The sequence below is a fragment of the Gossypium arboreum genome, chromosome 5 (genome assembly GCF_025698485.1).
Source record: "Gossypium arboreum isolate Shixiya-1 chromosome 5, ASM2569848v2, whole genome shotgun sequence".
Lineage (NCBI taxonomy): Eukaryota > Viridiplantae > Streptophyta > Magnoliopsida > Malvales > Malvaceae > Gossypium > Gossypium arboreum.
The window spans coordinates 87,518,033-87,545,695 of record NC_069074.1 but is presented as its reverse complement, the minus strand read 5'-3'; the positions used below and the strand labels follow the sequence as shown (position 1 = coordinate 87,545,695).

General features: G+C 32.8%; 1 protein-coding gene and 3 pseudogenes across 1 annotated transcript; 2 read left to right on the top strand and 2 right to left on the bottom strand.

Moving 5' to 3' along the window:
• The first annotated feature begins 312 nt into the window (after positions 1 to 312).
• Positions 313 to 1,599, top strand: LOC108452765 (uncharacterized). The gene is made up of 2 exons (XM_017750559.2): positions 313 to 564; positions 647 to 1,599. Exons 1-2 carry the CDS (start codon positions 339 to 341, stop codon positions 1,435 to 1,437), a joined length of 1,017 nt encoding a protein of 338 aa, XP_017606048.1. The 5' UTR covers positions 313 to 338; the 3' UTR covers positions 1,438 to 1,599.
• Positions 1,600 to 3,923: 2,324 nt separating this feature from the next.
• On the bottom strand, positions 3,924 to 4,899 carry LOC128292728 (receptor-like protein kinase THESEUS 1; annotated as a pseudogene).
• Positions 4,900 to 15,554: 10,655 nt separating this feature from the next.
• Positions 15,555 to 16,858, top strand: LOC128292716 (uncharacterized; annotated as a pseudogene).
• Positions 16,838 to 27,110, bottom strand: LOC108451704 (receptor-like protein kinase THESEUS 1; annotated as a pseudogene).
• Positions 27,111 to 27,663: the final 553 nt, after the last annotated feature.

Sequence of the window (27,663 nt, the reverse complement as noted above, 5' to 3'; positions counted from 1 at the left end):
CTACTGATATCAAACATGAATGTAAAAGAAAAAAAAAGGGGTTGGGGGGGGGAATGGAAGTAAGATGAATTGAATTAGAGATTAAATTAGTAGAGGAATATAGTTGCTTCAACCCTTCAAAAATGGAAATAAATAGTATATTTTAATTCCAGAGCTAAAAGGTACCTTCATGCTTGAAACTTGCTGAAAATTTAGATGACATTTCAAGCATTAAAACAATTAAAGAAATGAAAGGAAGACATACAATAGAAGGAAAGCTAGCAGTTTTGAATTCTATAAATAGAGACGGTAAAACCAAGTGTTCTTGCATCATTTGGATCATAATTTTTTTTCTTATAATGGAGATTATAAGAAGCAGCTCTATTTTTATCATTTTGCTCGTCTTTGTGTCAACTGCAATTCAATCAAAAGCAGATTCTGTGTATTGCAGTAATCCAAGAAGCCGATGCTATGGAAAGTACATAGAATGTCCTTATGAATGTCCAAGCACTAGCAACGGCAATTACAAAGCTAAAGTCTGTCATGTTAACTGTGATTCACCCGTCTGCAAATCTTATTGTAAACGTAAGTTTCACCTATTTCTGCTCCGAACTTATATGAATGTTCAATTAATTTCTCTTTTTGTGGTTTTGGTTCTTGATTTTAGATCGTAAACCAGACTGTAATGGTCCCGGATCGGCCTGTTACGATCCTCGTTTCATTGGTGGTGATGGCATTGTGTTTTATTTCCATGGAAAGAGCAATGAGCATTTCAGCTTGGTGTCCGATACCAATCTCCAAATCAACGGTCGCTTCATCGGTCATCGTCCCGCTGGTCGAACCAGGGACTTCACTTGGATTCAAGCGCTTGGGATCTTATTCAACTCTCATTCTTTCTCCCTTGAAGCCATCAAAGCTGCAACATGGAACAATGAAGTGGACCATTTAAAGTTTAGTTACAATGGGGAGGATTTAATTGTCCCAGAAGGGGCTTTGTCCAGTTGGTATTCACCTGAAAAAGATGTGAAGGTCGAAAGAGTTGCAAATAAGAACAGTGTGATTGTAACATTGAAAGATAGTGCAGAGATAATGGTGAATGTGGTTCCTGTGACAAAAGAAGATGATAAAATCCATAACTACAAAGTACCATCTGATGATTGCTTTGCTCACTTGGAAGTTCAGTTTAGGTTCTTTGCCCTTTCACCTAAGGTGGATGGGGTGCTCGGCAGGACTTACCAGCCGGATTTCCAGAACCCGGCAAAACCCGGTGTGGCAATGCCTGTTGTTGGTGGTGAAGATAAGTATGGGACCACTGAACTTCTTTCTGCAAATTGCTTAACTTGTTTATACTCGCCGGAAAATAGTTCGAACCAGGAGATGACATCTGTGACTGAATATCTAACTCTTGATTGCACCCGTAGGGCTTTAGCTGGATATGGAATTGTTTGCAAGAAATAATGGAATAATGGGTTTTATTAGTTAAAAGATTAGAAGCTTTTATGGCTATGGCTTCTGTCAATAATGTTATGTATTCGAATACTATATATATACATATAATGTAACTTTTATGTTGTTTATGTCTGCATTGATGGTTGTATAATGGAACATAGTAATTGTAATAATAAACATAAACCTCTGATTCATCTACTGTCCACAAGGATTTACGAGTGAATCTTCAGCATCACAATCAGTGCCAAAATTTCCCCCGTTGATCATGGTTACACTGTTATCAAATGACTCAAGCGGTGTCAACCAAATCGCTGGGATATGGTTCATAACAGGGATTTAAATTGCGGTTACGGTCGCGTTGCGTTTATCAAGGTTGCAGACATAACGGATGTTATTACGGTCACTCTGGGTATCACGGTCGTAAATTTTTTTAAATTCGCACAACTTATTGTAAAATATAATAATTATAATTATAATTATAAAAAGTCACTTTTAATAATTTTAGAGTGTTTTCTAGCACTTATTAGAAGGTTAAAAGAATATTAAACTTGAGTAATACAATTAACATAATCCGACTCGAAGGTAGGAATCTAACAATTTAATAATTGTAAAAAATTAGAACCTATTGTCGAAACCATGTTTTTGAAAATGGGCATCGACTTTGTTTGAAAACTAAAATTAAAGCGGAGTCGCCACCGATCTTTATTAGGTGTGATCGGATCACCTTTGTTTTAATAAAACGTTTTAGTTTATTAAAACGGTGTTTTTGGTCTACGAAACTCGAGAGAAAAGGATTCGGGAGTCGGTTACGTGCGAGGAAAGACTAGCACCCCCGACACGCCCAAAAATTGGTACCAAATTGATTAGTTAGTATCTTAATGTCGAAAGTTAAAAGTCAGGAATGGATTTGAAATACGATCCTTTTTTTTATTAACATCGATTTTACAAGAAGAACGCTTGAATTGGTTCAAAACAATTGTTAAAGATTTCCTTATCTCGAAATATTGGAGTATCACATCCCGTAAGTTAGGACACAATACCGTGAATTCCCGAGTGCAAGGTCATCTTTAATTTTAATTGGAGTTTCGTATATTTTAAAATTCGAAAGGATATTTGGCTATTTAGGATCAACGAGAAAATTGAAACTCCGTAAGTTAGGACACAATTCCTCGATGTTCCAAAATGCGAAACATTGCCTGATTTTGAAATTTTTGTTTTTTTTTTAATAATAGCGAGTACGACATTTAAACGACTTGCATTATTTGTTTGGATTAGGATAAAACGGTTTATTGGATAAATGTAATGAGGCTTGATTCATAAGGCGATGATATGAAATAAAATATAGTAATGAGTGTGGACAATAATACATGGATAAAAATATTAATAAATGACAATAATATGAAAATACAAATAAACGAATCATAATACATGCCATGGCAATAATCTCACAACATGCATCACTTAAATACTAATAGTGATAATCAAAGACCAATGAATTAAATAATTATGACAATTTAAAAAATTTATAAAGCAAATTAAAATAAATAAAATGTAAAAACAAATTTTAAAATGATAACAAATGAATTTAAGATACATAACGGTGAAAAAGAAATTTAATATCAACAATGTACAAATCAATTTAAAAATAGAGTATAAGAAATTTTAAAATAAGTAATATAGGCGAAAATTTGAAATAGATAATATACGGAAAAAATTTAAAAGAATAATAGGTATGATAATTTGAGATAAAGGATATATAAATAAGTTTAAAATAAATAATGTGATGAAAGAATTTTGAAATCTGTACTACACAAAGCAAATTTAAAAAAAATGATATATATGAATAACATTGAAATAAATAATATGCATATAAAAGTATAAAATAAATAATATGTAAGAAACTAAAAATAAGTAATAATATAGTAGTTTGGAATAAGTAGGAAGGGTTTAAAATAAAATATATATAAAATAATTTTAAAATGAGTAATATATAACTCAATTTAGAAATAATAAATAATAATTTAAAATAAAAGGGATATCTAAAGAAATAATGTACAAATTCATTTTTTGATAATATGCATAAAAAAAAACAATTTGGAATAAACTATATAGGTGAAAAGAGTCAATATATATATACAAAATAGTTTAGAATACATGATGTAAAAGAAATAATTTGAAATAAATGTTTATACAATTTCGAATAAGCAGTATATTAAAACAAATTGGAGTAAATAATATACATGAATAATTAAATCGTAAGCAGCATGTAAAATATTTAAACAACACATAACAAAACATTAAAAAAAAAAATTCCGTTATTGTAAAATAGCAGGAATAGCGACCCGTTATTGTCGCAATTGGCTGTTACCCATTAAATTGCAGTCACGATCTATTGCTATTGGTGTGACTCCGTTTCACACCGTTATTTTCAGCAGTAGCGATTTCGGACGGCGACGCTATTGCTATATAACAGCCGCTATACCAGTATCAGACCGCTATTTAAATCCCTGGTTCATACTGTTATCATCAGGATCAGTTAGCACTGATGAGGTCTCCTCCAGCTGAATAACATACTTAAGGTTCCATAAAAAATCTCCCATCAATGGTCTCTCAATGCCGTGCTCGGCAAGGCACTTCTCAGCTATCTCTCCGTACTTCTTAAGAGAAGTCGGATTCAATTTCTCGACCAGATTAGAATCCATGATTTGATCCAACATACCTTTTCTTCTGCCAGCTCATTGCCCATTTCGTGATATTAACTTCTTCTCTTGGGAAGACTGGATTTAAAGCCGGCCTAGCATAGAGAACTTCCATCAGAACCACCCCAAAATGATACATATCGGACTTCTCAATGAGTTGTTGTCTTCTAAAGTATTCGGGATCGAAGTAGCCAAAGCTACCCTTAACAACAGTACTTACATGTGTCTGATCAAAAGTTATACCAGTTTTAGAGAGACCAAAATCTGATACTTTGGCTACGAAATTCTCATCCAAGAGCATGTTTGTTGTCTTCATATCCTGGTGAATTATGCTTCGGGCTGCAAATATGTGGAGGTAATGAAGTCCTCTAGCAACTCCAATGCATATTTCAAGTCGTTGCTTCCATGTTAGAGATGGAAAATTTGTTCCATAAAGATGGCTTCTACGGGGTCCATTAGCAATATACTCATAAATAAGAATCATTTCTGATTTTTCATCACGGTAGCCAATAAGAGAAACAAGGTGACGGTGACGAAGTTTAGATACCATTTCAATTTCAGTCATAAATTTAGCTAGGCCTTGTTCAGATCTCGAGTTATCTCTTTTGACAGCATAATTAGTCTCATCTTCAAGCAGTCCTCTATAGACCCATCCAAAACCACCAACTCTTAGAAGTAGACTCTCATCAAATTTGTTGGTAGTATCAAGAATTTCTTGGAATGTGAAGAACCGACTGAAACTTGAGGAAGCCAATGAGATGCAGCTTGTCATTCCACTCTTTTTTTATGCCACACTACGCAAAACTAACTTTTAGCGGCATTTTTTAGGCCTTTAGCGGCGCTTTTAGGCGCTACTAAAACTCTTTGCGGTGCTTTTACAAGCGCCACAAAAAACGCCGCTATAGATGACACCACAAAAGTTTACGGCGTTTATTTTAAAAAGCGCCGCTAAAGGTCATGACCTTTAGCGACGCTTTTCCCACAAACGCCGCTAAAGGTCATGGCCTTTAGCGGCGCTTTTCCCACAAACGCCGCTAAAAAGTCGCGACCTTCAGCGGCGCTTTTCCCACAAACGCCGCTAAAAAGTCGCGACCTTTAGCGGCGCTTTTCCCACAAACGCCGCTAAAAGTCATGAAATTTAAAAAATATATATATTATAAAATATTATAAAGGTCATGAAAAATTAAAATTCATTATCAAAAGAGGAGAATAATATCCATGATATAAATATAAAAATTTTCTATTAAAATTCATTATCAAATTAAATTTTCTATGAAAATTTTAACTTTAAAACTAAATATAAAATTTGATGAATTCAAATTTAGAATTTAAAATAATAAATTAATAACACAATTAAAATTCAAAAGTTAGAACTCAAGTTATTAAATATTAAAATAAAAATAAAAATATAGAATCAAAACTAATAAATAATAAAAATTAGATTAAATATAAAGATATAAATAAAATACAACAAGTCTTTTACTAACAAAGAAGTCCAAATACAACATCTTATTTATTAATAAAAACAACAAAACATCTAAACGTTGCAAGACAATTTACAATAAAATATTAAAGCTTTGTTTATTTTCTCAAGTCAGTAGTCCGTGGGCTAGAAACACTGTAGTGTAAATATGTTTAACGAATGCCAAAAGTTTTTAAAAAAAAATCAACATAAGAAAAGGAATTAGGAACCTTCTACAGCATTAGTGACAAGATCAACAGATACATCATGCATGACCGACACATCACCTATTTAACCACCAATCAAATACACAATTAGAGATTCTAAATTTCCACTCCTCACTAAATTTAAGTAATTAACTCGATAATCACTAAAGTCACACTCAAATTAAATTTCCTAACTAATAAACTCATACCGATTCCAAGAACTTTCGTGAAAACATTGATATCAAAACCACCGGAAAACCTTCCTCCCTTGCCTTCGTCAACCAATTCAAAAAAAAAAACAGAAGTCAGCGAGCTAAATTCGAAGACTCAACATGCAATAAAATGATGATTCGATTAAAAACTTGGGACTCGCCGTAAGAACAATAGCTTTAACATCGTTTCACCTCGTTGCCTCAGCGAATTTCTCCTTCAATCCATCAATGACTGCAAAAATTCAAAAAAAAAAATCAAATCACCGAATCATTAATCAAAAATAAAGAAATGAAAAAAAGGGTAAATCAAAAGCTTTACTTGGAAAAGCTAGAACAACAGAATGTCTAGAACGGTCACCTTATGACCTTTTATCCAAAGCTTGAAAATTTCTAAAATATGCCGAAGATATATAGAGAGCCAATAACCTATGAAAAGAAAATTAACCAAATTAAGGAATCAATACAATCGCAGTTTGAAGGCAAGGTAAATGATGATGATCCATAATCAAGGTAAATGACATACATAACTTCCAATAGCCTTTAAATCGTTAAAAGGAACCTCCTAGGAGATCATGATATCAATTTGCTACAACATTGACAAAATCATGCATACAAAACAAACTAAAAAAAGACCAAATTTTACATTAAAAATTGTAATAAAACTTGCAAATTGGAGATAAAATTCTGACCTCCAGGACTAGTGTAGACTACCAGATAAGTATAATAGTAGAGAAACAAAGCTTTTAAGCTATTCCAAACATGAAGTTGAGTTTAAAATATTTAAAAAGGAAGAGGATGAAATTAATGAAAAATCAACCGATTAATGAGTTGACGTTTGGAGGCATCACAGAAGACAATTCGTCCCAATTTCAAACCATCAACTTGGCCATCATCTTGTAGTAGAAGAAAAGTTCCATAGAGATTAGTTCATTTTTCCCACTGCGCTGCTAACTCCAACATAATCACTCAGTTTGAAACAAAATTTGCTATTAAGAACAAAAGTACACTTGAAACAACCAACTTTCTATTATTTCCCCAGACACAATTGTTACATCTTCTTATTCAGCTTAGAATAAAATTTCAAAAGAATAGGTAGGCTAAACATTCATTCAAGCAAACTGTAAAATTAAAGGTAGCAAATTCTCATTCATCTCCATTTTTAACAAAAACACGAAATTAGAATTTGGAATGATACCCATCAAGGTCAATACTCAAAGCTTCTCAGCTGACATAAGAAATAGAAAGCATAAATACTAGGGTCCAAAATGAAATCCAACTTCTAGTATAAGGACTTTCATGGTCCTTTTACCTTAAAAACAGTAATTGCGTAAAGCACGCCATTTAGTTGAAATCTTAAATAGCGCAATAAATATTCCTTAAGTTTCATGATCATCAATGACAAAAACATGTACATATTCACACATATTTCCTTGGTAAACAACAAAAGGTATGTTTCCATCTATCACGAAAACCAGACTATGCTTTTGACTTAACCAAAATATCACAAAAGATTTAGGCACGTAACACATAAAACAAACCATTACCGCATCATTACAAGTAAGAAAGACGAATGATAAATTTTCAATTACGAACTTAAACTCGGGTAGCCTACAAATAAACGGCTTGAACTCGTCTCGAACCTTTTGTTGGCAACAAAGGTCCATCGAACCTTCGAGTTCAAGATCAACCAAATGAGACAAAACCCAATTAGCAAATTTAGTAGGTAAATCCTCAGACCGACGCGACTATGTAAAACCCTTGAACGTAATAGACCCGCAAACAATAGATAGCTACTATAACAAGGGTTCCGATCCACCTATAAGTCGTATGAGGAGTCAACTTATCTAGATAATCCTGATACATCCTCCAAGCATCATGTCCCTATTGAGGCAGCGGTGATGCCACTGATGCACCGTCCCCTCCGATTCTTTCCATCGGATATTAGCTTCAAATCCTATGTCATAAGAAAAGAATCAAATCAAAATAAGCACAAAGATCCCTTAAGTTCCCAAATAAACACTTAAAAAACCCTAATGCTATGTTTGTTTACCAAGTACATGCTTAAAATCTCACGATTCAGAAACTTAAAACTGAGATTTTGAAAAAAATACACTAAACCCACCATATCACTAAAACCAAGAGTTACCCAAAAGAACATGAGATCCCATAATTTCCCTTCAACTTTCTCACTAAACAAACAATAACCCATTTTTTGTTCTTTGAAAGGAAACAAGTAAACTTCCAAAACCCAGATCCAGAATAACCAAAATCGTTGAATTAAAAAAAAGGAATCTATCATGAATACTAAAAAAAAATCAAGTGCTTGAAAAAACAAATTGGGATCTTTAAGAAGAATCAACATAAAACTAAAAAAATGGTTTTAAATATAGCTTTTAAAAGAACTTAAACCTCAAGGAACCTCCGTTGTTAAGCTTTGGACTATGAGGAATAGTTTTTTCTGGTGACAAGAGACGAAAGCAAGAGGCGATAAACAAGCAGATCTATTCGTAGATGGGTGTTTATGCTTAGATCAATTTTGATTGAAAGCTCTAAATCGAAGAGTGGGAAAGTGAATTCAGTGCAAAAATGAAAAGGAGTAGCTATGGTGGGTGAATTTAGTGCAGTGAAATGAAAAGGAAAAAGAAGTGTGATTAGTATAGGTGTATTGAATTGGTGTTGCTGGAAATGGGATATTTGGGGGCAAATTTTGAGAGTAAAATAAAATGAGAAGAAGATGAGAAGCGGGTAACCAAAAAATTGTGAGCGGGATTTTGAAAAAGGGCTAAAAAATATTGGTCTTTTGTGGCGTTTTTACCAAAAACGCCACTATAGCTCAATTTTTTACGGCATTTTTCTTAAAAACGCCACTATAGTTCAATTTTTTGTGGCGTTTTACCCAAAAACGCCACTATTGTTTAATTTTGATTTTTTTTTCCATTTTTAACATGTTTTTTTCTATTTTTTCTTTCAAAATTTTTGTGCTGAGATTATCATTTTTTAGATTTTTTTTAAATTTTGAATATTGAACTTTTTAACTGAAATATAGACTAAAATATTAAATATTAAATTTTTAAGCTTTTTATTTCATATATAAGAGATTATCTAAACCTTAAACCCTTAATTATAGTCTTCAAACCCTAAATCATAAAACATAAACCATCAACCTTAAAAGAATAAAAAACACTCTATAAAACAAGTTGAAACTAAAACAACACTTGTTTAAAAACAAAAACAAAAAAGAGTTGCAACTTTTAATAAAAAGATTGATTTACTGAATAAAGAAAAATTCACTATTTTATAAAAAGAAAATGAGTTACAATTAAAAAATGTGGAGACACAAATGAGTGCAGAGGATTTTCGTTCAGATAAATAAATATATATTTTAATTAGTCAAGATAGATAAATATTAAAATAGTATAAACAAAAACTATTAATAAAATTTAAAGGTAAACTTATCATTTAAAACGTTTTCCACAAAATATCCCTTCAATCCATTAAACAATATAACACCTTATTAATATATAAAAATATTTTTTATCAAAATCAAGATATCTATCATCGATAACAATAATTAATTATAGGGTTTAGGATTTAATTATTGAATATGATTCACTTGAGATTAACATACTATATACCCATGGCCATTAAACTTAAACCATAAAACCCTAAACCATAGACCTTAAACCTTAAATATTAAACCCTAAACCCAAAAATAAATTTAATCAATATTAAGTATTGCTTCCATAATTTATTATGAACATAAGCTTTTACATTAATATCAATGTATATACACATCAACATCCATATGATGTTTTTTGGGGTTTAAGGTTTTAAGAGTTATAGTTTAAGGTTTAAGGTTTAGGGTTTTTAAGGTTCATAGGTTTAGTGTTTTAAGGGTTATAGATTAGTGTTTATGATTTTTTTGAGGTTTAGGGTTTTAGGGGTTATATGACTTTTAGCGGCGTTTTACCGAAAGCGCCGCTAATGTTCTGGTTTTTAGCGGCGTTTTACTGAAAGCGCCGCTAATTCTCTGGTTTTTAGCGGCGTTTTACCGAAAGCGCCGCTATTGATCTGTTTTTAGCCTCGTTTTTTGTTAAAACGCAGCTATTGCTCTGTTTTTAGCGGCGTTTTTGGTAAAACGCCACTATTGCTCTGTGTTTTACAATTTTTGCGGCGTTTTTTTATGAAACGCCGCTAAAGCCCTATTTTCTTGTAGTGCCATCGACATTTTGGTTACTGTTTGAGAGTTTCCGTGTAAGGGATGTCCTTAATGATTAGCTTTAGACTTTTGTATCAATATGCAACAACAACAGAATCCGATGAATGCCACTAGAATTACAGCTCCAACAAGAGAACCAATTATTATTCATATCTTGTTCTTCTTCGAAGATGATAGCAGAAGGAGATTCTTTACAGAAGAAATCCCATCAAGGCTACCAGCCTCGTTACTAATTTTCATAATCTCCAACTCGCTCAATGTTGCATTAGTGATATCTTTCACTGAATCCAGATTGATACTAACAGTCAAAGTATCGGATCTCTTTGAGGAACTGGAGATGAAGCCCATATAGTAAGGCATTTTGGTTGCTCACCAACATCGATAGTTCTAGAATTGCAGCACAATATCATCATTTATATACGGATTAAAACCAAAGCATAGAGAGATCGATGAAGATATCACAAAAATGTGCCCGAATGAAGTACCTGAAGTTTGGATTGACAAGGAAGACCCAAGTTACATTGAAGTTCATGTTAAATACATTTGTATCACCCATGGTTTCAGTAGTAGCATAGACCCAATTTATTGTTGTTTCCTCTATAATAGAATCAATCTGAAACAGGAAGTTACTACATTTGTATTTCACTATTTGACATGTCAAAAGGTTAAGGCTGAAATTCAGTTGCCCTCTGGGTTGCTTTATCCAGTTAAGATTCCTCTATGGAAATGGGAGTGGGTGACAATCGACTTTGTTAATGGATTGCCCTTAACACCCATTAAGAAAGATTCGGTTTGGGTTATCATTGATCGATTAATCAAGTCTGCTTATTTTCTTCATATCAAGACATATTACTCACTACAAAAGCTCTCTAAGTTATATGTTTATGAAATTGTGAGACTACACAGAGTTCTAATCTCCACCATCTTTGATAGGGACCCGCTTTTATATCTTAGTATTGGGAAAAGCTTTATGAGGCATTGGGCAGCCGACTTGATTTTAGTACTACATATCACCCTTAGACCGATAGACAGTCTGAGCGAGTTATTCAAATTCTAGAGGTTATGCTTCGGGGTTGTGTCATTGATTTTTGGGGCAGTTGGGAGGATTTTCTATGACTAGATGAGTTTGCGTACAATAACAGCTTCCAGTCTAGTATTCAGATGCACCTTACGAGGTTCTCAGATGGTCATAAGGTCGTAAGTGTCGTACTCCTCAATGTTGGACTGAATTAGGTGAACGTTGGGTTTTCGGTCCCAAGCTAGTTTATGAGACTTAGAATACTGTCAAGCTGATCCAAAACTGTCTTAAAGGCGCTTCTGATCGACAGAAATCTTATACAGATTTAAAGAGAAATGATATTAAGTTTTATGTAAGCAATCAGGTGTTCTTGAAGGTGTCTGTGGAAAAAGGTTTTTCGATTTGGACATAAGGGCAAGTTGAGCCCAAGATTTATTGGACCTTATCGTATACTAAAACATGTTAGACTCGTTACCTATCAGTTAGAATTACCTCCTAAATTGGATCAAATTCATGATGCGTTTAACGTCTCGATGTTGAAACGGTATCTATCTAATTTGTCGTACATTATTCCCATTAAGGTGATTGAGTTACGATCGGATCTGACTTTTGAGGAGGAACTTATTCGAATTCTGGATCAAGACATCAAGGTACTGAGAATGAAATTTTTTCCTCTAATTAAGGTGTTGTGGCGAAATCATGGTATTAAGGAAGCCATTTGGGAACCTGAAGAGTCCATCCGTCATAAATTCCCTTATCTATTTGAGTCAAGTAAATTTCAAGGTCGAAATTTCTTTTAAGGGGATAGAGTTGTAACACCTTAAAAATTTGAATGTCTGACTGTTGAATTCTGTCGTAATTAAATCTCTATAATTGTGGCTATGTGCATTGTGTATGTGTTTGAGGTTAGGGGTTCGAACCGAGTTCTTAGGAAGTTTTTGCTCTTTTTTTAAAAATTAACCCCTACTTTTGAGTCATTGACTTAAGTTTATTTCCTTGTATTCTAGTTTAATCACTAGTTAAGCAATATTTACCCTCTGATCCTGTGTTCGAGTCCCTCGCAATTAATAGAGAAATAATTTTTTGTATCGTTTGTTAAATGTTGTAAATCTTTTGTTAGTTTTATTTTATTTTTTTAAAAAAAGTTATTTGACATTCTTTCTTCCTTTTTTTCCGTTTCATTTTTCTTTTACATTTATTCTTCTTCCCTTTCTTTCCTTTCTTTCCCTTGTTGATTGTCTTGGTAACTTTGTTAGCGGGTTAAATTGAGGTCGCCATGTTGTTCATTATTTCGATTGAAAAGTTCTGGCAAGTTTTTTTTTTTGTTTTGGTTTCCATTTTTGTTTATTTTCGTTGTTGCATTGTGAGTTTGAATGTTACTATAAGGGTTTCTCAAGTTCTCGTTAAATGCTTGTTTTGCTTCTGTTTGGCGAAGATCCTGAGAGGAGTGTTCCTCCGACAATTTAATTTTTGTTAGGGGCTAAACGATCGTTGGTAAGTGACTTTTTTTTGTTTTGGGGTTTTTGTGTCGAAGTTTTTTATGTAATTTAACTCGACTGTGATTTAGCGTCTTAGTTCAACTGAGTTGTTAATTGAGTTACTGAATGATCGTTTCAGGCTTCGGAAGTTTTCTACATTGTTCTGACTTCGAAACTACTTCAAGTGCTACCGAAAACTCGAATCTTTGCAAAATTCAGACTCTGAAAACCTTTACTCTAGATGCCACACAGCCGTGTGCCATGCCATGTGGTGGGCCGTGTGTGTCACGTGGCCGTGTGGTAGGTCGTGTTTCCAATCCATGTAGCTCACTGTTTTCTATTAAGGACCACACGGGCCAGAGACATGAGCGTGTGTCCAAGCAGTGTGGCTCACTATTAACCATTAAAGATTACATGGACAAATGACACGGGCGTGTGCCAGGCCATGTGGGGCCATATAGGCCAATCATTGAGGCTATGTAAAACCACACAGGTGTGTAGGTCAGAAATGGGATTTTCCTTGAGGGCCATAAGCATCATCTGACGCAAAATGTAGGCCTTCTGTAGTGTACATATGTTCTAAATTAGACCGTATAGGTGCTATCTAATGATCTGAGCCTGAGTAGTTTACTATATAAATGTATACTAATTGTGATGACTGTTAATGATATTGATCTGTACTACCTGACTATGAACTGTATCTGAACAACTATGTGTACGCTCTTGATATCTAACATCCGTAATATGTATTTGCATGGGATGGGAATTGTGTAAAGGAGGAAGTGATTTGTTCTGGTTCAGTGGCTAAGCCACAATTTATATGTGAATCTTGCGTTTTATTGCAATTTGATCAAGTAGCTAGTCTGCAATCACGTTGAACGTGTCGGACCGACACTATGTGGTGTATAGGGCTAGATGGGTATTAAATTCCCTTAACGGTGTATTGGGTTGGTCGGAAATGGTGTGTGGCGGATGAGGGTAGGAAAAACTGTATATGTTTCTGATTTTTTCTATATCTAAACTTGAATTATTCTACCATTCATCTGATTTTTTAAGATTGTACTGGATATCCTCTGATTCTGATGTGAACATGAGCTTAGAAATTTACTGTTATAGTTATGCTTCCAATTGAATTTATATCAGTTACACACTGAGTTCTCAGCTCATTTTGTCTATTGACTAAATTATAGGTAACTCATAGTTTTAATTAGGTCGACATAATAGAAGCTTGGTCATTATGTTTTACCACCCTTTTTTTATATTATTAGTAATTTTAGTATTTTCTTCATATTATGACTTTCTAAGATTGTTGAATTATCGGCAGGGTTTTTATGAATGTTTATAATCTGTTAGACGGTTTTTAACTGTGTTTGTAAAAGTTGGTTTTCCTAATAACATTAATGTAACTCTTCAAACTTAGTCTTAACGTCTAGGTCGGGTTTGGAGTATTACAGCACTTAACCACTAAAGCAAATACTTAGATATGACGAATTTATCAAATCAAAAATTAGACATTTGGGGTGTTACATAGAAAATTTCATTTCTACTATTCCAAAGGGTTAAGCAAACAAATTTTTACCAGATTTCATTTTTCCAATGCAATATTTAACACTTTCTCAATTTAGGGTTTTACAAAATTTTAGAATTTTTTTTAAAATGTGCTATATTGATTTTGGGTTTTTACTTTTACCTTTTGATCTTTTTCCAACAGTTGGTAATAAGTGAATTTCCATGTTAGATTTTATTGTTTTCCACATCAACAATTTTACACGTGGTGCGCCCACATTAGTTCCATTAGCCACAACAATAGAAGTTAATGGTTAACACGGTCAACCTCGGTTTCCATTAATTGAAGGGGTAACATATTTTTAGGTGAATAAAAACTCAATAGGGTACATTTTTATAAGGGCTCAATTAATTTTTTTATTTTTACTAAGGTTTTTTGACCCTTAAATACTTTAAGATAAAAATTAAGATAAAAGATAACGTAGCAAAGGAAAATTGAGTTGAAGGTAATATTCCAACTTTCAATTAAAGAATATATAAAATTTAAATTTTGAAGATAATATTATTAGAAAGAATAATCATGAAGTTTAAATCTTCAACATTTATCATAAAACAGACATACATAACATCAAAAGAAAAAAAAGAATATACAATGTATTTGGAAGTCTATTATGCAATAATAGGTTGAGCTTCAATTAAAGAAATGTTGCACACTTTCTTGGAACGAAGCGAAGGGACATATTTTATAGATTTATTCTCAAAATACACTTTGCCATTGCAAGTCATTAAACAAGTGGCAATATAACATTAGATTAACCGCTATGTTTCTTTATCGGTACATATAATTTTTACTAAATTTTAATAGAAGTATATATATTTTTCAATAATATTTGATATAGGTCTGCTTTTCAGTAATTTTTAATATAAATGTTTTTTAACAATATTTTTAATATAATTTTTAACAATATTTTTTAATATAAATATTATATTAAGCCTTATATTTATATACATATAAAGTCATGGTGAAGCTAGAGGAGCAGCCAAGGGTTTGGATCCAAGTAACATGAAATGAATCAGAGATTAAATTAGTAGAAGAATATAGTTGCTTCAACCCTTCAAAAATGGAAACAAATAGTATATTTTAATTCCAGAGCTAAAAGGTACCATCATGCCTGAAACTTACTGAAAATTTAGATGACATTTCAAGGATTAAAATAATTAAAGAAACGAAAACAAGACATACAATAGAAGGAAACCTAGCAGTTTTGAATTCTATAAATAGACCAAGTGTTCTTGCATAATTTGGATCATAATTTTTTTCTTATAATGGAGATTACAAGAAGCAGCTCTATTTTTATCATTTTGCTCGTCTTTGTGTGAGCTGTGATTCAAACAAAAGCAGATTCTGTGTATTGCAGTAATCCAAGAAGCCGATGCTATGGAAAATACATAGAATGTCCTTATGAATGTCCAAGCACTAGCTACGGCAATTACAAAGCTAAAGTCTGTCATGTTAACTGTGATTCACCCGTCTGCAAATCTTATTGTAAACGTAAGTTTCACCTATTTCTGCTCCGAACTTATATGAATGTTCAATTAATTTCTCTTTTTGTGGTTTTGGTTCTTGATTTTAGATCGTAAACCAGACTGTAATGGTCCCGGATCGGCTTGTTACGATCCTCGTTTCATTGGTGGTGATGGCATTGTGTTTTATTTCCATGGAAAGAGCAATGAGCATTTCAGCTTGGTGTCCGATACCAATCTCCAAATCAACGGTCGCTTCATCGGTCATCGTCCCGCTGGTCGAACCAGGGACTTCACTTGGATTCAAGCGCTTGGGATCTTATTCAACTCTCATTCTTTCTCCTTGAAGCCATCAAAGCTGCAACATGGAACAATGAAGTGGACCATTTAAAGTTTAGTTACAATGGGGAGGATTTAATTGTCCCAGAAGGGCTTTGTCCAGTTGGTATTCACCTGAAAAGATGTGAAGGTCGAAAGAGTTGCAAATAAGAACAGTGTGATTGTAACATTGAAAGATAGTGCAGAGATAATGGTGAATGTGGTTCCTGTGACAAAAGAAGATGATAAAATCCATAACTACAAAGTACCATCTGATGATTGCTTTGCTCACTTGGAAGTTCAGTTTAGGTTCTTTGCCCTTTCACCTAAGGTGGATGGGGTGCTCGGCAGGACTTACCAGCCGGATTTCCAGAACCCAGCAAAACCCGGTGTGGCAATGCCTGTTGTTGGTGGTGAAGATAAGTATGGGACCACTGAACTTCTTTCTGCAAATTGCTTAACTTGTTTATACTCGCCGGAAAATAGTTCGAACCAGGAGATGACATCTGTGACTGAATATCTAACTCTTGATTGCACCCGTAGGGCTTTAGCTGGATATGGAATTGTTTGCAAGAAATAATGGAATAATGGGTTTTATTAGTTAAAAGATTAGAAGCTTTTATGGCTATGGCTTCTGTCAATAATGTTATGTATTCGAATACTATATATATACATATAATGTAACTTTTTATGTTGTTTATGTCTGCATTGATGGTTGTATAATGGAACATAGTAATTGTAATAATAAACATAAACCTCTGATTCATCTACTGTCCACAAGGATTTACGAGTGAATCTTCAGCATCACAATCAGTGCCAAAATTTCCCCCGTTGATCATGGTTACACTGTTATCAAATGACTCAAGCGGTGTCAACCAAATCGCTGGGATATGGTTCATAACAGGGATTTAAATTGCGGTTACGGTCGCGTTGCGTTTATCAAGGTTGCAGACATAACGGATGTTATTACGGTCACTGCGGGTATCACGGTCGTAAATTTTTTTTTAAATTCGCACAACTTATTGTAAAATATAATAATTATAATTATAATTATAAAAAGTCACTTTTAATAATTTTAGAGTGTTTTCTAGCACTTATTAGAAGGTTAAAAGAATATTAAACTTGAGTAATACAATTAACATAATCCGACTCAGAAGGTAGGAATCTAACAATTTAATAATTGTAAAAAAATTAGAACCTATTGTCGAAACCATGTTTTTGAAAATGGGCATCGACTTTGTTTGAAAACTAAAATTAAAACGGGAGTCGCCACCGATCTTTATTAGGTGTGATCGGATCACCTTTGTTTTAATAAAACGTTTTAGTTTATTAAAACGGTGTTTTTGGTCTACGAAACTCGAGAGAAAAGGATTCGGGAGTCGGTTACGTGCGAGGAAAGACTAGCACCCCCGACACGCCCAAAAATTGGTACCAAATTGATTAGTTAGTATCTTAATGTCGAAAGTTAAAAGTCAGGAATGGATTTGAAATACGATCCTTTTTTTTATTAACATCGATTTTACAAGAAGAACGCTTGAATTGGTTCAAAACAATTGTTAAAGATTTCCTTATCTCGAAATATTGGAGTATCACATCCCGTAAGTTAGGACACAATACCGTGAATTCCGAGTGCAAGGTCATCTTTAATTTTAATTGGAGTTTCAGATATTTTAAAATTGAAGGATATTTGGCTATTTAGGATCAACGAGAAAATTGAAACTCCGTAAGTTAGGACACAATTCCTCGATGTTCCAAAATGCGAAACATTGCCTGATTTTGAAATTTTGTTTTTTTTAATAATAGCGAGTACGACATTTAAACGACTTGCATTATTTGTTTGGATTAGGATAAAACGGTTTATTGGATAAATGTAATGAGGCTTGATTCATAAGGCGATGATATGAAATAAAATATAGTAATGAGTGTGGACAATAATACATGGATAAAAATATTAATAAATGACAATAATATGAAAATACAAATAAACGAATCATAATACATGCCATGGCAATAATCTCACAACATGCATCACTTAAATACTAATAGTGATAATCAAAGACCAATGAATTAAATAATTATGACAATTTAAAAATTTATAAAGCAAATTAAAATAAATAAAATGTAAAACAAATTTTAAAATGATAACAAATGAATTTAAGATACATAACGGTGAAAAAGAAATTTAATATCAACAATGTACAAATCAATTTAAAAATAGAGTATAAGAAATTTTAAAATAAGTAATATAGGCGAAAATTTGAAATAGATAATATACGGAAAAAATTTAAAAGAATAATAGGTATGATAATTTGAGATAAAGGATATATAAATAAGTTTAAAATAAATAATGTGATGAAAGAATTTTGAAATCAGACTACACAAAGCAAATTTAAAAAAAATGATATATATGAATAACATTGAAATAAATAATATGCATATAAAAGTATAAAATAAATAATATGTAAGAAACTAAAATAAGTAATAATATAGTAGTTTGGAATAAGTAGGAAGGGTTTAAAATAAAATATATATAAAATAATTTTAAAATGAGTAATATATAACTCAATTTAGAAATAATAAATAATAATTTAAAATAAAAGGGATATCTAAAGAAATAATGTACAAATTCATTTTTGATAATATGCATAAAAAAAAACAATTTGGAATAAACTATATAGGTGAAAAGAGTCAATATATATATACAAAATAGTTTAGAATACATGATGTAAAAGAAATAATTTGAAATAAATGTTTATACAATTTGAATAAGCAGTATATTAAAACAAATTGGAGTAAATAATATACATGAATAATTAAATCGTAAAGATGTAAAATATTTAAACAACACATAACAAAACATTAAAAAAAAATTCCGTTATTGTAAAATAGCAGAATAGCGACCCGTTATTGTCGCAATTGGTCATTACCCATTAAATTGCAGTCACGATCTATTGCTATTGGTGTGACTCGTTTCACACCGTTATTTTCAGCGAGAGCGATTTGGACGGCGACGCTATTGCTATATAATGCCGCTATACCAAGATCGAATCGCTATTTAAATCCTCGGTTCATACTGTTATCATCGAGGATCGATTAGCACCGATGAGGTCTCCTCCAATTGAATAACATACTTAAGGTTCCATAAAAATCTCCCATCAATGGTCTCTCAATGCCGTGTTTCGCAAGGCACTTCTCACTATCTCCGCATTTCTTAAGAGAAGTCGGATTCAATTCTCGACCAGATTAGAATCCATGATTTGATCCAACATACCTTTTCTTCTCGCCACTCATTGCCCATTTCGTGATATTAACTTCTTCTCTTGGGAAGACTGGATTTAAAGCCGGCCTAGCATAGAGAACTTCCATCGAACCACCCCAAAATGATACATATCGGACTTCTCAATGAGTTGTTGTCTTCTAAAGTATTCGGGATCAAGTAGCCAAAGCTACCCTTAACAACAAGATTTACATGTGTCTCGATCAAAAGTTATACCAGCTTTTAGAGAGACCAAAATCGATACTTTGGCTACGAAATTCTCATCCAAGAGCATGTTTGTTGTCTTCATATCCCGTGAATTATGCTTGGCTGCAAATATGTGGAGGTAATGAAGTCCTCTAGCAACTCCAATGCATATTTCAAGTCGTTGCTTCCATGTTAGAGATGGAAAATTTGTTCCATAAAGATGGCTTCTACGGGTCCATTAGCAATATACTCATAAATAAGAATCATTTCGATTTTTCATCACGGTAGCCAATAAGAGAAACAAGGTGACGGTGACGAAGTTTAGATACCATTTCAATTTCAGTCATAAATTTAGCTAGGCCTTGTTCAGATCTCGAGTTATCTCTTTTGACAAAGATAATTAGTCTCATCTTCAAGCAATCCTCTATAGACCCATCCAAAACCACCAACTCTTGAAGTAGACTCTCATCAAATTTGTTGGTAGTATCAAGAATTTCTTGGAATGTGAAGAACCGACTGAAACTTGAGGAAGCCAATGAGATGCAACTTGTCATTCCACTCTTTTTTATGCCACACTACATAAAACTAACTTTTAGCGGCATTTTTAGGCCTTTAGCGGCGCTTTTAGGCGCTACTAAAACTCTTTGCGGTGCTTTTACAAGCGCCACAAAAAACGCCGCTATAGATGACACCACAAAAGTTTACGGCGTTTATTTTAAAAAGCGCCGCTAAAGGTCATGACCTTTAGCGACGCTTTTCCCACAAACGCCGCTAAAGGTCATGGCCTTTAGCGGCGCTTTTCCCACAAACGCCGCTAAAAAGTCGCGACCTTCAGCGGCGCTTTTCCCCAAACGCCGCTAAAGGTCATGAAATTTAAAAATATATATATTATAAAATATTATAAAGGTCATGAAAAATTAAAATTCATTATCAAAAGAGGAGAATAATATCCATGATATAAATATAAAAATTTTCTATTAAAATTCATTATCAAATTAAATTTTCTATGAAAATTTTAACTTTAAAACTAAATATAAAATTTGATGAATTCAAATTTAGAATTTAAAATAATAAATTAATAACACAATTAAAATTCAAAAGTTAGAACTCAAGTTATTAAATATTAAAATAAAAATAAAAATATAGAATCAAAACTAATAAATAATAAAAATTAGATTAAATATAAAGATATAAATAAAATACAACAAGTCTTTTACTAACAGCAAGTCCAAATACAACATCTTATTTATTAATAAAAACAACAAAACATCTAAACGTTGCAAGACAATTTACAATAAAATATTAAAGCTTTGTTTATTTTCTCAAGCTGTAGTCCGTGGGCTAGAAACACCTGTAGCAGAAATATGTTTAACGCAATGCCAAAAGTTTTTAAAAAAAAATCAACATAAGAAAAGGAATTAGGAACCTTCTACAAAGATTAGTGACAAGATCAACAGATACATCATGCATGACCGACACATCACCTATTTAACCACCAATCAAATACACAATTAGAGATTCTAAATTTCCACTCCTCACTAAATTTAAGTAATTAACTCGATAATCACTAAAGTCACACTCAAATTAAATTTCCTAACTAATAAACTCATACCGATTCCAAGAACTTTCGTGAAAACATTGATATCAAAACCACCGGAAAACCTTCCTCCCTTGCCTTCGTCAACCAATTCAAAAAAAAAAACAGAAGTCAGCGAGCTAAATTCGAAGACTCAACATGCAATAAAATGATGATTCGATTAAAAACTTGGGACTCGCCGTAAGAACAATAGCTTTAACATCGTTTCACCTCGTTGCCTCAGCGAATTTCTCCTTCAATCCATCAATGACTGCAAAAATTCAAAAAAAAAAATCAAATCACCGAATCATTAATCAAAAATAAAGAAATGAAAAAAAGGGTAAATCAAAAGCTTTACTTGGAAAAGCTAGAACAACAGAATGTCTAGAACGGTCACCTTATGACCTTTTATCCAAAGCTTGAAAATTTCTAAAAATATGCCAGAAGATATATAGAGAGCCAATAACCTATGAAAAGAAAATTAACCAAATTAAGGAATCAATACAATCCGCAGTTTGAAGGCAAGGTAAATGACAGATGATCCATAATCAAGGTAAATGACATACATAACTTCCAATAGCCTTTAAATCGTTAAAAAGGAACCTCCTAGGAGATCATGATATCAATTTGCTACAACATTGACAAAATCATGCATACAAAACAAACTAAAAAAAGACCAAATTTTACATTAAAAATTGTAATAAAACTTGCAAATTGGAGATAAAATTCTGACCTCCAGGACTAGTGTAGACTACCAGATAAGTATAATAGTAGAGAAACAAAGCTTTTAAGCTATTCCAAACATGAAGTTGAGTTTAAAATATTTAAAAAGGAAGAGGATGAAATTAATGAAAAATCAACCGATTAATGAGTTGACGTTTGGAGGCATCACAGAAGACAATTCGTCCCAATTTCAAACCATCAACTTGGCCATCATCTTGTAGTAGAAGAAAAGTTCCATAGAGATTAGTTCATTTTTCCCACTGCGCTGCTAACTCCAACATAATCACTCAGTTTGAAACAAAATTTGCTATTAAGAACAAAAGTACACTTGAAACAACCAACTTTCTATTATTTCCCCAGACACAATTGTTACATCTTCTTATTCACTTAGAATAAAATTTCAAAAGAATAGGTAGGCTAAACATTCATTCAAGCAAATGTAAAATTAAAGGTAGCAAATTCTCATTCATCTCCATTTTTAACAAAAACACGAAATTAGAATTTGGAATGATACCCATCAAGGTCAATACTCAAAGCTTCTCAGCTGACATAAGAAATAGAAAGCATAAATACTAGGGTCCAAAATGAAATCCAACTTCTAGTATAAGGACTTTCATGGTCCTTTTACCTTAAAAACAGTAATTGCGTAAAGCACGCCATTTAGTTGAAATCTTAAATAGCGCAATAAATATTCCTTAAGTTTCATGATCATCAATGACAAAAAACATGTACATATTCACACATATTTCCTTGGTAAACAACAAAAGGTATGTTTCCATCTATCACGAAAACCAGACTATGCTTTTGACTTAACCAAAATATCACAAAAGATTTAGGCACAGAACACATAAAACAAACCATTACCGCATCATTACAAGTAAGAAAGACGAATGATAAATTTTCAATTACCAGAACTTAAACTCGGGTAGCCTACAAATAAACGGCTTGAACTCGTCTGAACCTTTTGTTGGCAACAAAGGTCCATCAGAACCTTCGAGTTCAAGATCAACCAAATGAGACAAAAACCCAATTAGCAAATTTAGTAGGTAAATCCCTAGACCGTACGCGACTATGTAAAACCCTTGAACGTAATAGACCCGCAAACAATAGATAGCTACTATAACAAGGGTTCCGATCCACCTATAAGTCGTATGAGGAGTCAACTTATCTAGATAATCCTGATACATCCTCCAAGCATCATGTCCCTATTGAGGCAGCGGTGATGCCACTGATGCACCGTCCCCTCCGATTCTTTCCATCGGATATTAGCTTCAAATCCTATGTCATAAGAAAAGAATCAAATCAAAATAAGCACAAAGATCCCTTAAGTTCCCAAATAAACACTTAAAAAACCCTAATGCTATGTTTGTTTACCAAGTACATGCTTAAAATCTCACGATTCAGAAACTTAAAACTGAGATTTTGAAAAAAATACACTAAACCCACCATATCACTAAAACCAAGAGTTACCCAAAAGAACATGAGATCCCATAATTTCCCTTCAACTTTCTCACTAAACAAACAATAACCCATTTTTGTTCTTTGAAAGGAAACAAGTAAACTTCCAAAACCCAGATCCGAATAACCAAAATCGTTGAATTAAAAAAAGGAATCTATCATGAATACTAAAAAAATCAAGTGCTTGAAAAACAAATTGGGATCTTTAAGAAGAATCAACATAAAACTAAAAAATGGTTTTAAATATAGCTTTTAAAAGAACTTAAACCTCAAGGAACCTCCGTTGTTAAGCTTTGGACTATGAGGAATAGTTTTTTCTGGTGACAAGAGACGAAAGCAAGAGGCGATAAACAAGCAGATCTATTCGTAGATGGGTGTTTATGCTTAGATCAATTTTGATTGAAAGCTCTAAATCGAAGAGTGGGAAAGTGAATTCAGTGCAAAAATGAAAAGGAGTAGCTATGGTGGGTGAATTTAGTGCAGTGAAATGAAAAGGAAAAAGAAGTGTGATTAGTATAGGTGTATTGAATTGGTGTTGCTGGAAATGGGATATTTGGGGGCAAATTTTGAGAGTAAAATAAAATGAGAAGAAGATGAGAAGCGGGTAACCAAAAATTGTGAGCGGATTTTGAAAAAGGGCTAAAAATATTGGTCTTTTGTATGCTTTTACCAAAAACGCCACTATAGCTCAATTTTTACGGCATTTTCTTAAAAACGCCACTATAGTTCAATTTTTGTATGCGTTTTACCCAAAACGCCACTATTGTTTAATTTTGATTTTTTTCCATTTTAACATGTTTTTTCTATTTTTCTTTCAAAATTTTTGTGCTGAGATTATCATTTTTAGATTTTTTAAATTTTGAATATTGAACTTTTAACTGAAATATAGACTAAAATATTAAATATTAAATTTTTAAGCTTTTTATTTCATATATAAGAGATTATCTAAACCTTAAACCCTTAATTATAGTCTTCAAACCCTAAATCATAAAACATAAACCATCAACCTTAAAAGAATAAAAAACACTCTATAAAACAAGTTGAAACTAAAACAACACTTGTTTAAAAACAAAAACAAAAAAGAGTTGCAACTTTTAATAAAAAGATTGATTTACTTAATAAAGAAAAATTCACTATTTTATAAAAAGAAAATGAGTTACAATTAAAAAATGTGGAGACACAAATGAGTGCAGAGGATTTTCGTTCAGATAAATAAATATATATTTTAATTAGTCAAGATAGATAAATATTAAAATAGTATAAACAAAAACTATTAATAAAATTTAAAGGTAAACTTATCATTTAAAACGTTTTCCACAAAATATCCCTTCAATCCATTAAACAATATAACACCTTATTAATATATAAAAATATTTTTTATCAAAATCAAGATATCTATCATCGATAACAATAATTAATTATAGGGTTTAGGATTTAATTATTGAATATGATTCACTTGAGATTAACATACTATATACCCATGGCCATTAAACTTAAACCATAAAACCTAAACCATAGACCTTAAACCTTAAATATTAAACCCTAAACCCAAAAATAAATTTAATCAATATTAAGTATTGCTTCCATAATTTATTATGAACATAAGCTTTTACATTAATATCAATGTATATACACATCAACATCCATATGATGTTTTTTGGGGTTTAAGGTTTTAAGAGTTATAGTTTAAGGTTTAAGGTTTAGGGTTTTTAAGGTTCATAGGTTTAGTGTTTTAAGGGTTATAGATTAGTGTTTATGATTTTTTTGAGGTTTAGGGTTTTAGGGGTTATATGACTTTTAGCGGCGTTTTACCGAAAGCGCCGCTAATGTTCTGGTTTTTAGCGGCGTTTTACTGAAAGCGCCGCTAATTCTCTGGTTTTTAGCGGCGTTTTACCGAAAGCGCCGCTATTGATCTGTTTTTAGCCTCGTTTTTTGTTAAAACGCCGCTATTGCTCTGTTTTTAGCGGCGTTTTTGGTAAAACGCCACTATTGCTCTGTGTTTTACAATTTTTGCGGCGTTTTTTTATGAAACGCCGCTAAAGCCCTATTTTCGTGTAGTGCCATCGACATTTTGGTTACTGTTTGAGAGTTTCCGTGTAAGGGATGTCCTTAATGATTAGCTTTAGACTTTTGTATCAATATGCAACAACAACAGAATCCGATGAATGCCACTAGAATTACAGCTCCAACAAGAGAACCAATTATTATTCATATCTTGTTCTTCTTCGAAGATGATAGCAGAAGGAGATTCTTTACAGAAGAAATCCCATCAAGGCTACCAGCCTCGTTACTAATTTTCATAATCTCCAACTCGCTCAATGTTGCATTAGTGATATCTTTCACTGAATCCAGATTGATACTAACAGTCAAAGTATCGGATCTCTTTGAGGAACTGGAGATGAAGCCCATATAGTAAGGCATTTTGGTTGCTCACCAACATCGATAGTTCTAGAATTGCAGCAGCAATATCATCATTTATATACGGATTAAAAACCAAAGCATAGAGAGACTGACTGAAGATATCACAAAAATGTGCCCGAATGAAGTACCTGAAGTTTGGATTGACAAGGAAGACCCAAGTTACATTGAAGTTCATGTTAAATACATTTGTATCACCCATGGTTTCAGCAGTAGCATAGACCCAATTTATTGTTGTTTCCTCTATAATAGAATCAATCTGAAACAGGAAGTTACTACATTTGTATTTCACTATTTGACATGTCAAAAGGTTAAGGCTGAAATTCAGTTGCCCTCTGGGTTGCTTTATCCAGTTAAGATTCCTCTATGGAAATGGGAGTGGGTGACAATCGACTTTGTTAATGGATTGCCCTTAACACCCATTAAGAAAGATTCGGTTTGGGTTATCATTGATCGATTAATCAAGTCTGCTTATTTTCTTCATATCAAGACATATTACTCACTACAAAAGCTCTCTAAGTTATATGTTTATGAAATTGTGAGACTACACAGAGTTCTAATCTCCACCATCTTTGATAGGGACCCGCTTTTATATCTTAGTATTGGGAAAAGCTTTATGAGGCATTGGGCAGCCGACTTGATTTTAGTACTACATATCACCCTTAGACCGATAGACAGTCTGAGCGAGTTATTCAAATTCTAGAGGTTATGCTTCGGGGTTGTGTCATTGATTTTTGGGGCAGTTGGGAGGATTTTCTATGACTGGATGAGTTTGCGTACAATAACAGCTTCCAGTCTAGTATTCAGATGCACCTTACGAGGTTCTGTATGGTCATAAGGTCGTAAGTGTCGTACTCCTCAATGTTGGACTGAATTAGGTGAACGTTGGGTTTTTGGTCCCAAGCTAGTTTATGAGACTTAGAATACTGTCAAGCTGATCCAAAACTGTCTTAAAGGCGCTTCTGATCGACAGAAATCTTATACAGATTTAAAGAGAAATGATATTAAGTTTTATGTAAGCAATCAGGTGTTCTTGAAGGTGTCTGTGGAAAAAGGTTTTTCGATTTGGACATAAGGGCAAGTTGAGCCCAAGATTTATTGGACCTTATCGTATACTAAAACATGTTAGACTCGTTACCTATCAGTTAGAATTACCTCCTAAATTGGATCAAATTCATGATGCGTTTAACGTCTCGATGTTGAAACGGTATCTATCTAATTTGTCGTACATTATTCCCATTAAGGTGATTGAGTTACGATCGGATCTGACTTTTGAGGAGGAACTTATTCGAATTCTGGATCAAGACATCAAGGTACTGAGAATGAAATTTGTTCCTCTAATTAAGGTGTTGTGGCGAAATCATGGTATTAAGGAAGCCATTTGGGAACCTGAAGAGTCCATCCGTCATAAATTCCCTTATCTATTTGAGTCAAGTAAATTTCAAGGTCGAAATTTCTTTTAAGGGGATAGAGTTGTAACACCTTAAAAATTTGAATGTCTGACTGTTGAATTCTGTCGTAATTAAATCTCTATAATTGTGGCTATGTGCATTGTGTATGTGTTTGAGGTTAGGGGTTCGAACCGAGTTCTTAGGAAGTTTTTGCTCTTTTTTTAAAAATTAACCCCTACTTTTGAGTCATTGACTTAAGTTTATTTCCTTGTATTCTAGTTTAATCACTAGTTAAGCAATATTTACCCTCTGATCCTGTGTTCGAGTCCCTGGCAATTAATAGAGAAATAATTTTTTGTATCGTTTGTTAAATGTTGTAAATCTTTTGTTAGTTTTATTTTATTTTTTTAAAAAAAGTTATTTGACATTCTTTCTTCCTTTTTTTCCGTTTCATTTTTCTTTTACATTTATTCTTCTTCCCTTTCTTTCCTTTCTTTCCCTTGTTGATTGTCTTGGTAACTTTGTTAGCGGGTTAAATTGAGGTCGCCATGTTGTTCATTATTT

Coding starts and splice junctions, on each gene's coding strand:
- LOC108452765 (XM_017750559.2), top strand. CDS start 339: ATGGAGATTATAAGAAGCAGCTCTATTTTTATCATTTTGCTCGTCTTT. Junction 565..646: donor CTGCAAATCTTATTGTAAAC/GTAAGTTTCACC, acceptor TCTTGATTTTAG/ATCGTAAACCAGACTGTAAT.